The 15,460-nt window shown below is 30.9% G+C and overlaps 1 protein-coding gene across 2 annotated transcripts; it reads left to right on the forward strand.

Moving 5' to 3' along the window:
* Window positions 1–3,492: 3,492 nt before the first annotated feature.
* LOC146959047 (uncharacterized) lies at window positions 3,493–5,214 on the forward strand. Of its 2 annotated transcripts, XM_085740580.1 has the most exons (3): window positions 3,493–4,716; window positions 4,805–4,882; window positions 4,997–5,214. In XM_085740580.1, the coding sequence occupies exons 1-3, from the start codon at window positions 4,060–4,062 to the stop codon at window positions 5,000–5,002; spliced, it is 741 nt and encodes a 246-aa protein (XP_085596706.1). In that variant the 5' UTR covers window positions 3,493–4,059; the 3' UTR covers window positions 5,003–5,214. The 2 variants fall into 2 exon arrangements, with proteins under 2 accessions (XP_085596706.1, XP_085596705.1); XM_085740579.1 differs by having other exon boundaries at window positions 4,805–5,214.
* The last annotated feature ends 10,246 nt before the right edge of the window (window positions 5,215–15,460 follow it).

Here is a 15,460-nt window from a genome sequence, read left to right on the forward strand (position 1 = left end):
TATTAATCAATACCAATACATAAGGGAATATATAATGTTTTGGGTTAATAATGTTTTACCACCTGTACTATAGGCCATTTCTGGGTTTGCCCTCTGTAAAAAAAAAATTGATTCGGTCCTTGTAAAAAAAATTCTTTTCAAATACCCCCATAGGCCATCTGACTGTGATGTGGCACGTTGAGTCACCTTTTCTGATGACGTGAGCATTGACTGTATAATTAATTTTATTTTTTTATTGGCACACGTGGCATTTGTGCCATTTTTTAAAAAATGAAAAGAAATAATGGAAAACTTAAAAAAAATCTGGAAAAATGAAAAAAAATCAAATTTTTTTCGAAAGTAAGATGTTTTATTTTATAAAAAAAAAATTCTGGAACTTTTTTTTTTGTAGTGGCCCGGGTTTGAACCCCGGATTAAAAAAAATCTGCAAAAATGAAAAAAAATCAAATTTTTTTCGAAAGTAAGATGTTTTATTTTATAAAAAAAAAAAAAATTCTGGAACTTTTTTTTTGTAATTTTTTTGGAAAGTGAGATGTTTTATTTTATATAAAAAAAATTCTGGAACTTTTTTTTTTGTAGTGGCCGGGGTTTGAACCCCGGACCTTGCATATTTTATGTTTATGCATTCTCCCCAACCAGCTGAGCTAAGCTCACGAGGACAAAAAAAAAATAGAAAAACAAATTTGAAATCAACAAAAAAATGTTCAGATTATTCTTTCGAAATTAAAAAGTTTTATTTTTTATTTATTAAAAAATCATAATTAAAAAAACAAAAGATTAGATAATATTTTTCCAGAATTGAAAATTCAAAAACATTGAAAATAATTTTCCTGAAATTTAAAAAATTGAAAATATTTTTCCAGAATTTAGATAATATTTTTTAAAAACTTAAACAAAATAGATAATATTTTTCCAGAATTTTAATAAAAAAAATTCATATTTTTTTCGAATATTTTATAAAATATTTTTCGAAATTAAAAAATTAGGAAAAAAATTATACGAAATTATGAAGATTTAAAAAATAAAAAAAATCTTGAAATTAATTTTCAAAATAAAAAAATAGATAATATTATATTTTTGATTTTTTTATAATTTTAATTTAATTCGGATTTTTTTAGATAATCTTACTTTCGGAAGGAAAAAAATGATTTTTTTCTCATTTTTGCAGAATTTTTTTCATTTTTTTTAAAAAAGGCACAAGGGCCCTAGACGCCACGAGCATTGCTGAATGCGGGCCAAAACTACTTTTTGCTACTTTTAAGTGGGAATAAACCAGTTTTTTGGTCCGACTTCAAGTGGAAACTCTCCCTATAAATATTGACTATTTCATCCATAATTTCTCATTTAGAACGAAGCGGTTCAAGAGGAAGGCAGACACTAGGAGTTTCTAGGGAGGAGTTTCTCTCTCCTCACTCCAAGTTTCTCTAGGATATGTTTTATTTCTTTTGCAACTTGACAGCTGATTAGGTTTAACGTCTCAACGAACTCATCACTTAAATAGTCTACTTAGAATAATTGAATTTGACTTTGATTGTTAATTAATTCCAACAAATAAATAGAGGAGCTTCAAAGAATTCTAACCGCCACTAACATTTTGCAATCAAAACAGATAAATTTTGCTCTGTTGCAAACAGATTAAATTGCAAAACTCTAAACCCTTATCTCTTTTATATTATTTTGTTCTCAAATAAGTAACGCGAATTGTTTGGTTGAAATGAAAATCCATGTGAATATAATACTTTACTTATCACTTTATTACTTGATAAACGATCTGGCACACTTGCCTAACACAATCATCAATTATCTTTGAGGGATATATATACACACACACACAGAGAGAGAGAGAGAGAGAGAGAGAGAGAGAGAGAGAGAGAGAGAGAGAGAGAGAGAGAGAGAGAGAGACACCTTGCATAATCAAAGTGACAAATTGTATAGTGTGGTTAAATGTGTTGGTTTTCAAGCCAATGTCTTGTGTTTAACTTCCAGTCCTACCATTTTTTAGAATTGATTTTTTAAGTGGATTCTTAGAGCCATGTAGGATTCATAGGTGGCAGCCAAATAAGCACCACGTAATAAATGTAAGTTCCATGCAAAAAATGCAATATTAGGATGGCTGTCAATAAATTAAGTGTCACATCATCACTCTTTTATCACATAAGTTCCACGTAATAAATGTCACATTAGCTTCTCAATATAACACCATTGTATCTGTTAAAAATTTGACATAAGGAACAAAATTGTATAATTCAAATTAGAGTAATAAAATGTCAAAATAAAAAATGAGGAGAGCAAAATTGCGGATTTATCATAGTAGGGGACCAAAAGTGTAAATCTCTCATATCTCTTATCTATACAATGATAAATATTTTTATGTGAAAAATAATAATTTCACATTTTTACAACTCAAAAATTATTACTACTGCACATTTTAATATCAAGTGTTATAGGACGTGGCAAAAAAAATCTATAAAACATAGAAATACAATTTAAACTATAGGTCAAATAAGTGTCTACATTCAGTGTCCAAAAACTTATGAAACAAAGAAACAACTTTACACTTATAGAAACAGGTCAGGTATGTCGGTGCTCTAAAAGAAACAACTTTTCACTTTCAGGATACTGTCTTTGAATTTTATAATTTTAATCATGCAATGTATTGATCTTATAAAATGTGAAACGCGTGTACATACAACTTGCAAAACAGACAATCATATGTTTCTTTCTCATTTTTAATTTTGTCTATGTAAAACTCTTAAATTTTATTAGGATATATATCCATACATTAAAAGTAATTTTTATAAGATATCGTAAAAACACCATATGCATGTACATACAGCTGGCAAAACAAACTACCATGTTTTAAATCTCGCTATTAATTTGGTCCATCTAAAACTGTTAAATTTTATTAAGATATATATACCCATGTACTTGGAAGATTAGATGTAAATAACTTTTCCCTAAAAAAAAAAGATGTAAATAACTTTAAATTTTTAGGTAAGATATCGTAAAAATAGCACATGCGTGTACATACAGCTGGCAAAACAGACTACCATATTTTTCTATCTCATTGATAATTTTGTCTATTTAAAACCCTTAAGTTCTATCTATCTATCTATCTATCTAGAAGATCAGATCTAAATAATTCTAAAAGTTTATCTAATATATCATAAAAACGCCATATGCATGTACAAACAACTGGCAAAAAAATCATATTTTTCTATCTAATGGTTTATTTTGTCTATCTAAATATCTTTTCACATAAGAAAATATTCAATGTTAATATATAGTGCTATTTGATTATTAATTTTTTAAAATCCAGTATTCGACCCAAACACCAACTAATCTAAGAATTTTAATTTTATCGTTTGCGGACGTGTCCATTTATAGTTAAAACAGGCAAACTCCATATGCACTAGTCCACCGAAATTGATATCGAAGGGTATCAAACATGAGAGCTTAAGAGACACATACTCTGATAACTCAAAGCAACACCACCTGACCAACTCAAGTGGATTTAGTGCTATTTTAATTGAATGCAGGTAAGTGCCTAAAAATTGATATGCATAGAAACAACTGAGCTACCATCCCCTCGATGAATTAAACATACTTAATTTCTTTAATTTTACTCAATATGTTTTTAAAAAATGATGTAAGTTTTTTTCTATTTATAAAACTCAAAATAATATTAATATAATATTAATTATTGTTTAGTCAAAACTATTTTTGACTATTAATTGCAAAGAGATAAGTATGTAAAATGAAATTAAAAATTATTAAATAATTCCATAAAAAAAAAAATTCCCAACGCTAAAAAAATGATAAATCACCAGCTAAAAAAAAGGAAAAGTAAATTAAAAGGAAAAAACGAGGATTTGGAAATAAAATAAAATAAAAAACACCTAAAGCGCATTTTAGCAAATAGAGCATAAACCTAAGCCGAACGCTAAAACCACCATCGTCTGTATAAATGTACATGAAACCAAAAAACACATAACATTTTCCCAACTAGTTTTCTAGAGACAAATTTTTTATCTCTTTCGTCTGAATTTCGCCGAGAAAATGGAATTTCCTGCTGAAGAAAAAGAGAGAGTTGTTGTTATGAGCAATGGTTTTGGTGTTGGCGAAGGTGAAAGTGAAGGTGAAAGAGTAAAGGCTCCTCTTCATAACTTCGATTTACCTTCTTCTTTGAAGTGGGGTTCTCAGCGTCAACTCAGGTGTCAAAAGGTCCAAGACAACGACGACGGATCCTCGCAGAGGGAGACGGTGTCGTCTCCGGAGAGTGCAATGGAGAGGATAAGCATTCTAAGGATTGATTATGGTGATGATGAAGGGGTCGATGCTATGCGGGAGAGGTTGACACTTGATTTAAAGGCCGAAGCTAGAAGGATGAAAGATGCCGTTTTTAAGAAGGAGAAAGAGAACGGTGTTGGTAGTGGTGGAGAAGGGTCTTCAAAGGCCGCCGCAAGTGAGAAAACATGGAATTTTAGGACTAGGAAAGGTGCTGCTGGAGAGACGATAAAGGGGCTGAAGATTGATGAGAAGAAACCCAACATATCCTCGCCGTTAAAAGGTGATAGTTCTACTGAGAAGAAGGCGGTGAAGTTTTCTTTGTCATTGACAAAGAAGGAGATTGAGGAAGATTTCATCAAGATGACAGGTCAAAAGCCTCCCAGAAGGCCCAAAAGGAGACCTAAAAATGTTCAGAAGCAAATGAATGTAAGTTGATTCAATTGAATGATTAATTAATTGGTACTAATCCTAATTTTATATTTTGATGATAATGTTGATTTTATTATTTGTGCAGACCCTTTTCCCTGGGGCGTGGTTGTCCGAGGTTAATGCTGATTCCTACAAGGTTCCTGATCCTCCTAAGAATGGCAAGGTATGTATGTGCATGTCTATTTTTTTTGTTTTTATTTTTGAATTAGTTGTTATGATTGGTTTAATTTGAAATTTGAAGAGAAGTTAAATGTTGGGTTGGATGTGGTTTTTGCAGAAGTAGGAGAAGCATTGAGAATGAAAACTTGGAAGGCATGTATAAGCTGACTGCTGGGAGTAACAATGTCTTGGGGTACATCTGATCATGATGTAGGATTTGATTTTGTTTTCCTAGTAGCAGTTGATTTTTGCTTTTTGTTGTTTTCAATGTTTATTTTGGTCCCATAGGGATCAATTCATTTTTTTTTATAAGAATATTTCTCTGTGAGATGTCATTGTGGGTGGGGGGGGGGGGGGTGATTGCAGTTTCTGATTCTACAATGCTTTCATCAAGTTTTGTAGTGTTTTCAAAGAACCAAGCTGCTATAATAATGTTTGACAATTTTAAACTCTGGTTTCTATTATTTTACTACATTACATGATACTTATTTTATGTTGTTGAATTGTTTATGCTAAAAATTTAACTTCACTTATCACATTGCGTCTATGAGATTGCATCAGACCTATATTTATTATAGAAAAATAGAGGTTTTCTGCAATTGAAAGTGATAGGTAAATATATTATATGGTACTTATTTTATGTGTTTGATCTTGTTGAATTGTTTATGGTGAAAACTTATCTTCACTTGTCACATTACGTTTATGAGATTGCATCAGACCCATATATTATAGAAAAATATAGGTTTTTGCAATTGAAAGCGATAGGTAAATATATAATTGAAATATGAAGAGTAGAAAATCGACTAAGGAAAGTTATTAGAGGACTAACCAATGAAGCTTATTTCCAACACAACTTAGTAATTCATGGTATCAACCTAACCATAATTTTTCAGAATCAAGAAAGTTGAACGATTCATTTAGCCGGTTCATGTAAACCGATAATTGTAAATCTTTGGTATTGATAAACCCGTTCATCAATTAGCATTTTCTTTATAGTGAAAAATGCAAACAATTAATTTCTTAATGGAAATTCTTATATAAACTTTGGTCATATGAAACACGCTTTTTATCTCATAATTTCATCTCTTTGTTGTTAATTTTACACTCAATTTTGCTCTTGTAATTTTTATCTCATGATTTAATCTCTAATCTCTTTGAGTTTCATTTGACAATTCTTTTTTGGGTTAAATATGTTTTTCGTCCCTACATTTTGCCTCTCTTTGAAAAATAGTCCTTACATTTTAATAAATGTTTTTAAAATCACTACATTTTCTCTCCGTTATCAAAATTAGTCTCTTCCGTTAATTTTAATACAGTCAGCAAACAGATTGGTGATGTGGCATTTTTTTTTACTTCTTAAATGGGTTGGACCGAAAAGGCATGGGTGAAACACACCCCGACCCATGTATCAAACCCATTAAATCCCCAAATCCCCAAATCAAACTCCTTCTTCCTCACATCTCTCCCTTCATCTCTGCAAATTTCTTCTTCTTCCTCACTGCCAATTCTTCCACCAAGCCCTCGGGCTTCTCCAATCCGACCACCACCACAGACTATTTCCTCCCACCCTTAAACTCCCTCTTTAAAGTTATTTTAGAATTTTTGGTTATGTATATTGATTGTTTAAGTTGAAAATAAAACCCAGCAAAAACAAAAGGAAAAAATAACAACTGAGCAAAAAACTCATTCCCAATTTTGAATTAGTGAGATGTGGATTTTGATTGTGGAAGTTGAAAACAGAAATAAAAAACAGAGGAGGAAGTGGAAGGAGGATAAGTGAGTTTAAGGCTACATGCATTGTGATTTTTATGGGTTTATCAAATAGCAAGAACAAAGGGAAAAATGATGGCTGAACGTTATGGAAAGGAAGAGGGTAAAGGGAAATTAGAGTTTCTCTCTCTCTTCATTTTCAGGTTTTCTATTTCTTACAAATTTTGACGGTGGAAGTGAAGGCTTACCTGGGAGAAGATGAAAACAGAGGGGGTGGTATGGAGGTGGGCGGTGGCAGCTAATGTTGAAGGAAGTGGGAAGGAAGGAAAAAGAAGATGGTTGGTTTTATTATTATTTTTAATTGTTTTTGTTTTATTTAACAATCAAATAGATATTAAAATTTTAATTTAAATTATATTTTTAACATGTGGCATCCCATGTCATTGATTAGGCCATGTGGCATCCAAGTGTCGTATATGCGGCAACTTTTGTCTGTCTAAGCAACAAAATTTGACGGCAATGACCATATGTAGTAACGGAGAGAAAATGTAGGGATTTAAAAAAACATTTATTGAAATGTAAGGACTATTCTTCAAAGGGGCAAAATTTAGGGACCAATAATATATTTAACCCTTCTTTTTTTCTCAATCTTGCATCTTATTACTCCAACGTTCAATAAAAGTAAATATTTATTTCTTTGTGTCAAATGGATCCAAATCAATATAATTTTAGATGTCTATGTTGCATTTTATGCAAAATTATCAACATCTTAATTCTCAAAATTTACTTTTTTTGCCATCAGCCCACCACCAACAAACCTCAACATATTTTATAGACCTCAAATGAATACTCAAGGTGTAGGAGTTTTCTTGTTATATATATTGCCGAGTTGAAGTTAGAGTGATTGGTCCCATATCAACTATATAAGGGATAAATGCTAGATATTTATATCATATATAAAGAAAACTATCTCTTTCAGCTCTTTTGGGTTGAATTTTTCTTTCAAAAAATACCCTCAATTTTCAATACAAATAACACATGTAACAAATAGATAAGAATAAATTTAAATATTGAAACAAATGTAACAAACACGATATGAATATATATATATATATATATATATATATATATATATATATATTTTCCTTTATCATTTAAAAAATGTAACAAGCTGGATGAGTATATCTATATCTGGGAGTGGTTATGGTGCATAAGGAAATCCTTATGCACCATGCATAAATCCAGTTGCAAGCCCAATACCTCTCCTCTCTAGGCCCGTTTGCTTTATTTGTTTTTTTACACCCTCACTGTTCACACACCGCACCCCCTTAAAGAATATGGAATTTTATTTTGGTCAAAACCTCCCTTGTTTTTTTTTCCACTTCATGTTTCCAGATTTTTTTTTCCACAAGTTTCCAGATTTTTTTTTCCACTTCATGTTCCCTCGTAAATGATACGGTGCCGTTTTAGCTCTAGATGCAATTCCATTTCATTGGATTTAGTTTAGATCATTTTTCTCCACTCCAAAAAATGTTTCCATCGAATTAAAGAATTGTTTTTTCACAATAATGTCAGATTAGTGTCTTCATGATTAGCAAACTTGAATTTTTCATTGAAATGGGTGTTTTACAATAATAAACGGAAGCTTTTCACCATTTTTGCCAATTCTCAAGAAAGAAAAAAGCTTCGGTAATTTTGTCAGTGACGATGTTATGAAAAAAAGAGTAAAACAACTTCAACAAAGATGTTATACACTGAAATTATTACTGAAACCAAAATAATTGTCTAATGGTTTTGTAATAAAACAAAAGACCAAATGTAATAAACATTTAAACCATTGTTCACTAACTTTAGGGTATGGATTACTGAAACCATAAGTATGGTTTAATGGTTTTGATAGTCTTGTATGTGAAACCAAAATAATTGTGTAATGGTTTTTAATGAAACCATTTTGTTGTGGAAATGGTTTCTGTGAGTTGTATTCCAAAACCATTAGATGTAGTTAATGGTTTCCAGCAAGTGAAAAAACTAAGGACCTAGAACCATTGCCATCATTCAGTTCTGTGAGTTGTACTCCAAAACCATTTTGCTATGAAAATGGTTCATGTGAGTTGTACTCCAAAACCATTAGATGTACTTAATGGTTTTCTTTGAAAATAACACTCATCATACAAATAATTTTCCAGATAAACTCAAAACCTAACACGAATCCATTCACAATAACACTCATCACGCAAATAATTTTCCAGATTCATATAGCAACAACATCCAAACTGTTTTCAGTCTCAAACACACGGAATCATAGCAAAATCGAACTCAAACAGCAAGCATCTCAATCGAAAATCACCATACAGTCCTGAGACCGGAACGAAATCAGAGCCAAGAAGAAGGTGAATCCGAAACCAGTTCGAAGAAGAAGTAGGTTCGGTTCCGTTTCTTCATTAATTTACTTCGTGACTTTGCTTTCTCTTTGCTTATTTTCAAAAAAAATTGAATCCAAAGTTGTAGATCTAGGCTTGTACGAGTTTTATTTTGAAAAAGTAAGGCCGGATCCTTGAAGAGGGTGAGAATACGATTTTAATGATGTAAAAATATTATGAATCGGAGCTCGCCGGAATTTGGAAGTGTCGCCGGAGCTATGAAGTTTCCGGCGAACTTCGAAGTTTCAGGCGAGTCCTTTGAAGTTTCCGGCGAGTCCTTTGAAGTTTCCGGCGGTTGTTTTTTTGAAGAAGATGAATGGAAAGGGAGAAGAGAGAGAGAACCGTTCTCTAAAGAAAGAGAAACGTAAGAGTTTGTGAGTGTTATCTTCAACTTTTTTGTTTATATACCTCCCTTATTTCATTTAATCATGTGTGCTCCTCTCTTCCTTTTTACGATGCACTAGCAAATCATGATCGTTAAAGAAATCTGATGGTTGTGAAGTCCTTATGCATGGTGCATAAGGAAATGGCTTATGCACCATAACTTATGCCTCTATATCTATACTATATATAAAGAAAACTAGTTAACTATCTCTTTCAGCACTTTTGGGTTGGATTTTTCTTTTGAAAAATACCCTCAATTTTCAACACAAATAACACATGTAACAAATAAATAAGAATAAATTTAAATATTTTTTGAGGAAGAATAAATTTAAATATTAAAACAAATGTAACAAGTATAACAAACTTCCCTAATAAAAAAGTATATATACTTACTTTTTCATCATTCCAATTATACCCTTAAACAACTTTTTCTATAATAAAATTGTTGTTGTTGTCATTAAAAAAAGAATTTATATTATATTTTTTTTTGTTATTTTGTATTATTGTTGGCGTCGTTGAAATATATAGTCATTGTTAGTTTGATTTTTTATAACTTGAAAGCTACAAACATTTATATTTTTTTTTAAGTTTCAATCAAAATCAAAATTTCATAAAAAAAACACCGTTCATAATTTTCAAACGTTAGCGCAATAAAAATAGCGGAAAGACATGCACGTTAGTTCCCGTCTTTTCGCTAGTACTAGACCATCGACCCGTGCTAACGCACGGGTCATACGAAAGAACAAATATTACGCAAATATGAAAGTAAACATTTTACTTGAATCGAAAAAATAGTATAATTCAATTCATAAAATAAATTGCCAGAAACCTTTGTAATGTACCATATTAAACAATTTCCACGACATCGACCCTGTTACGGTAACATAACATATAAATTTAATGACATAGTTTATTGAAGAAAAGAAAATCCAACGTCTGTCAACATAAAAATAGTACCAATATGCAATAACAACAATACTACAAAACAAAGTGCTACACATTACGGAAAACTTCTATGTAGACCACATTTGATGTCACATCAGTATCTTGGCCGTCCTCATCATTGATCAACATCTTTAAACCATCCCTTTAAGTAACCCTCGATATTGCGACATACAATTGTCCATGTGAAAAAATAGGAGACAGTAGGTAGACACCAACATTTTTCAAAGACTGAACCAAAACGGATTATTAAATGTCTGATTTATGCAGATTGAAGGAATTCGATAACAAAGCAAACGACTACAGCATTCGAGCAAGCTAAACATCTTTGTCGTCCTTAGGCTCAATTTTGACACGAACAAATTTGGTAGGTTTTGTGGTCGACGCCTGGCCAGCTTCACCATCATCAACAGCCACAGAGTCAATGCTATTATAGGACCTCTTAGCACCTGTTTTGGTGGTTGGTGTGTCAACCACACATGTATTGCTGCATGAGTCCTCAACCTCTGGTACATCCTGCAGACATTTGCGACAAACAATTTCATCAAATATGTTACGGATTAAAACTTTACGCACTCACGAAAGATTAATGTAATAGTTACCATCTGAACATTTGAATTGTCTGACGCAGCACCATCCACACTAAGCGAGAAGAGATGTTATTGGGGGAGATAGTCATCAAAAGTTGCTTGCAGATTCATCTTTTCAAGAAGGAAATGCATAGGGGGATCAAAAACGGGGTAGGGGACACTCTTGTGAAACCTATCAGTCAATCGTATATCAAATTGCCCGTCACCCACAAAAACCAAGGTAATCCAGGCACCAAGACTGATTCCGTAAAAGTCACGAATTTCTTTCCATCCCTTTGTGAGGAAAAATGCTCTGTTTACTCTGTCGACCAATACTTCAAACTTGATAAATAACAAACAAAAACATCACAAACGTTGATAAAATTGAAACAGTACAAACATTGATAAAATAGAATGCAAATAATTAAGAATAAGTATATTTCGCAACAAACATATACAACATCAATGTCATATTCAACGATATATGATCTGTATTTGAGTCTCATCATGTTGATTGCTTTGTCCAGATCAGAAACAGGGTTTTTCACCAAAGGACCTACAAAATATTGAAAGGGATTGAAAGAATGATTTATACTTTAAACCAGTGAAGAATAAGTGCAAGTAAGAGGAGAGGAAGTAATTCTGATGTGAATGAGTTTCATGTTTGGTTACGTTAGTAGTTTGTTTAAAAAAAAGAAAGAAAGAAAGGGAATTAGCATATATACATACCGTAGAAAACAAATTACTATTGTTGACAATATTGAAAATAAAAGAATTAAACAAATTGTAGTGACATTTCAGCATATATGTGTGAAACCCTTGTCTTATAACCTGCTTGTAATGTTTGTAACGAAAATTAAAAATAGAAATTAAAAATATAAACCAGTATCGGTTAATACTAATAGGACTGCTAAACATTCATCAAGCAAGTATAGAGTGTTGGTGAGTAGGATTAAGAGAAAGAGTAGAAAGAAGTTGTTTAAGATCAAGGAGAAAGAGTAGGAAGAAGTTGTTTAAGATCAAGGAGAAAGAGTAAGAAGCAGATAAGGTTATATTTGAAAATAAGCATTAGGGTTAAAACAGTAAATCCAAGCATTAGAGTTTAGGTTAAAATTAGGGCTAAAATAATCACCTAGGTTAACTTTTATATATAAGAAGATAAGAAGATATATAAGAAGAGAAGTTGTTTAAGATCAAGGAGAAAGAGTAAGAAGCAGATAAGGTTATATTTGAAAATAAGCATTAAGGTTAAAACAGTAAATCCAAGCATTAGGGTTTAGGTTAAAATTAGGGCTAAAATAATCACCCGGATTAACTTTTATAAATAAGAAGATTAATAGAATTAATTGAAATAAATATGGTTCAAATAAAAATAAAAATAAAAATTATTAGTTATATATTCTATTTAAAATAAATAAATAAAACCTAAAAATAAAAGGGGAAGAAACGGCTAAATTGTTCATCCTTATTTTCTGTCACTTTTCACTTCAATATCTTTAGCATCCAATCCATCACCTTAATCATTCATCTTATATAACTAAGTGGAGGAGGGTCAATGGTGTCTGAAGTTTATCAATTTTGGTCCAGAAATTCAATTGACAATTATATTAATCGAATGATTCATATAACGAATAATTCATCACACCATTATTTTTAAATTTGATTTACTTTAGAAATCCCAAACAACAAAATCATCATAGCACAAACCGAACTGCAATTCAACAACATAGGAAAAAGTGAAAACACAAACCAAAATGCGATCCAACAAACTAGTTAACTGAAATTGATTATGATACAAAGCATCCATGTCATTGTCATTCCCTTTACCCTACCTTTATAATTTAACACATACTTACGCCATACTCATGTCACAATAAACTAAACCAAACCAACAACGATAATTTTATCATCAATGACATCGTCATCGTTTCCAAACTTGACCACCAAGTACTACACAAAATCAATACTCCAGTGTTGACCTAGCAATACACGTTTCAAAACCTACGGTTGTGATTGCATTATTCGATCTTGTGTAAATGACTGAGATTAATCTCACATACCCGCCAAAAAAGGGAAAAGAAAATTAAAAAGTGAAGAAAACAGGAGAAAGCAAATAAAATAAAGGTTAAATGAGGGTTTGGTTCCTATAAATATACAACATTTTGTTTTTTTTTTACAAGAAGACAATATTTTGTTTTTATCACTCTAAAAAAATATCCCTCTAATTTTTAATTTTTTTTTGAGAAAATATATCCGTCTAAATGTTTCTTCAAACAATAATTCATCAATTTAGTCGGCTTTTAAGTCAACTCAAATGTATTTTATTTCCCTCAAAAAAAGTTAACACAAATGTATTTATTTAAAAAAATTTGAATTTTTATAGTCGTGTATAATATATTATATAAATCTTTTTGCAAAATTTAATTTTTTTAACAACGCTAGAGTTAAATATGATTTCAAGTTTTTGGGCTTTAACCTCTAAAAAAAAGTTTTTTTCCCTTAAAAATTCACATTAAATTTATCTTATGTTAAAAAAATTAAATTTTTGTATAACATATTTTTATAATATTATAAACATAACTGAGAAAAACTCATTAAAAAATATAAAGGACCTTTGACCAAAAATTTAAAAAATTGATAAAAAATGAAGACAAAAAAATGTTGATAAAAACATTAAAGGACCTTTGACCAAAAATTTTAAACAGATTAAAAAATAAATATACTATATTTCATAGAAACTACATTTTCTTTTACCAAAACAGAAATGAAAATTTATTTAACTATAACAAAAGGATATAGTTAATGAGTTAAAAAAAAAGGGTTAATTATGTTTCTAGTCCCTATAAAATAGTGACCTTGTAAGTTTAGTCCTTACTTAATTTTAATAGCATTTTTAGTCCCTATAAAAAAAATTTACTTATAATTTTAGTCCCTGCTAAAACAAAGTTTGATTAATTATCCTTAAACTCTTAAATTTTTGAACAATTTTTTTGAGACAAGATTAGAACACTATGAAAGGTTCGTTTACTAAAATTTAGAATTTTCAGACATGAAATGAATTAAATATGAATTTTTTAAAACGACAAAAGTTAAAGATAAAAAGTAATAAAATCTGGATGTAGAAATCAAATTTTGCGATAATTTTTTACGGAGGAACTTTTAGTAATGTTCTAAACATGTCTGCAAAAAATTGTTCAAAAATTTAAGAGTTTAAGCATAAATTAAACAAATTTGAATTGAGTAGGGACTAATATTCAGGGCAAAAAAACAAAATTAGGGACTAAAAATGCTATTAAAATTAAGTAAGGACTAAACTTACAAGGTCACTATTTTATAGGGATTAGAAACATAATTAACCCAAAAAAAAAAGAATCGAGTATATTTTTGGCTAAAATATGGTATTGGTCCCTGCAAAATAGGCCAGTTTTGGTTTTAGTCCATAGTTTTTGGTCCCTGCAAAAATAGGCCAGTTTTGGTTTTAGTCCCTGCAATTTTTTTTTTATAGTTTTTGGTCCCTGCAAAAAATTTTGTTTTTGGAAATAGTCCCTGACCCCAGTTATGTGATGATTTGTCACTTTTATAAATTAAAAAATAATTATTGTATCTGTTTTATTATTATTTTTTAATTAAAAAATAATTATTGTTATATAAATTATAAAAAATAATATTCTTTTTATTAAGTAAACACATATGCCACATATGCACTAAAGAGTAAACAATAGTCTCTTTAAGGTAATAGTCATATTAAGATATACCGAAGGACTAATACGACAACATTAACAAAATATCTTAACATTAGAGATTCTTTTGACTAATATAATGCACAGTCAAAAAATTATCATGGTTACTACCATAGTTTTCAGACTCGGCTCGGACCGGCCGGTCGGACCGGTCGGACCGTGAACCGGTGGGTAAGCCGGTTCGAGCCAACATTTGGATCGGCCATGCAGTTAACTCGGTCAAACCCGGTCAAAACCGGTAAAAACCGGTGACTCGGCCGAGTCATGGGTCAGACCGGTTTTTTGCTTTTTTTTTTTTTTTTGCTTTTTTTTTTGCTTAACTGAAAGTCTGAAACGACGTTGTTTTGCTCAATCAATCTTGACTCCTTGGAATTAAATGTTATTGATGATAATACTTGTGTTGGAATTATACTTTCTTTGGATCTTTTTGGATTTTTACAACTGGAGCAATCTCTTATTTGAATTTATGTTAGAATTGGAATCATACTTTTTTGGGATCTATTTGGATTTTTACTACCAAGATGTATTTTGAGTTATGACTATGTTTTGAATTTGAGCAATTAGCCTATGAAATTATTATTGTTGGATAGTTTTTATCTTATTTTACAGGGGTCATTATTTTAGTTTTTAAAGTGACCGAGTCACCGATTCAATCCGAGTTAATCCGGTTAAATAACTATATAAATTTAATCTAAGGACCGAGTTATCTAACCGAGTCATCCGAGTGGTTCCGATTCAGTCATGCGGTTCGACCAACGACCCAGTGGTTCGACCATTGACCCAGTACCCTCGCCGAGTCGACGACCGAGCCGAGTCT

The sequence above is a fragment of the Medicago sativa genome, chromosome 1 (assembly GCF_051527215.1).
Source record: "Medicago sativa cultivar Bolivia chromosome 1, Bolivia_mono, whole genome shotgun sequence".
Classification (NCBI taxonomy): domain Eukaryota; kingdom Viridiplantae; phylum Streptophyta; class Magnoliopsida; order Fabales; family Fabaceae; genus Medicago; species Medicago sativa.

Excerpts from the sequence above, each read along its gene's own strand:
- LOC146959047 (XM_085740579.1), top strand. The coding sequence starts at position 4,060 with ATGGAATTTCCTGCTGAAGAAAAAGAGAGAGTTGTTGTTATGAGCAAT. Across the intron at positions 4,717-4,804 it reads ATGTTCAGAAGCAAATGAAT|ACCCTTTTCCCTGGGGCGTG; the intron begins GTAAGTTGATTC and ends TTATTTGTGCAG.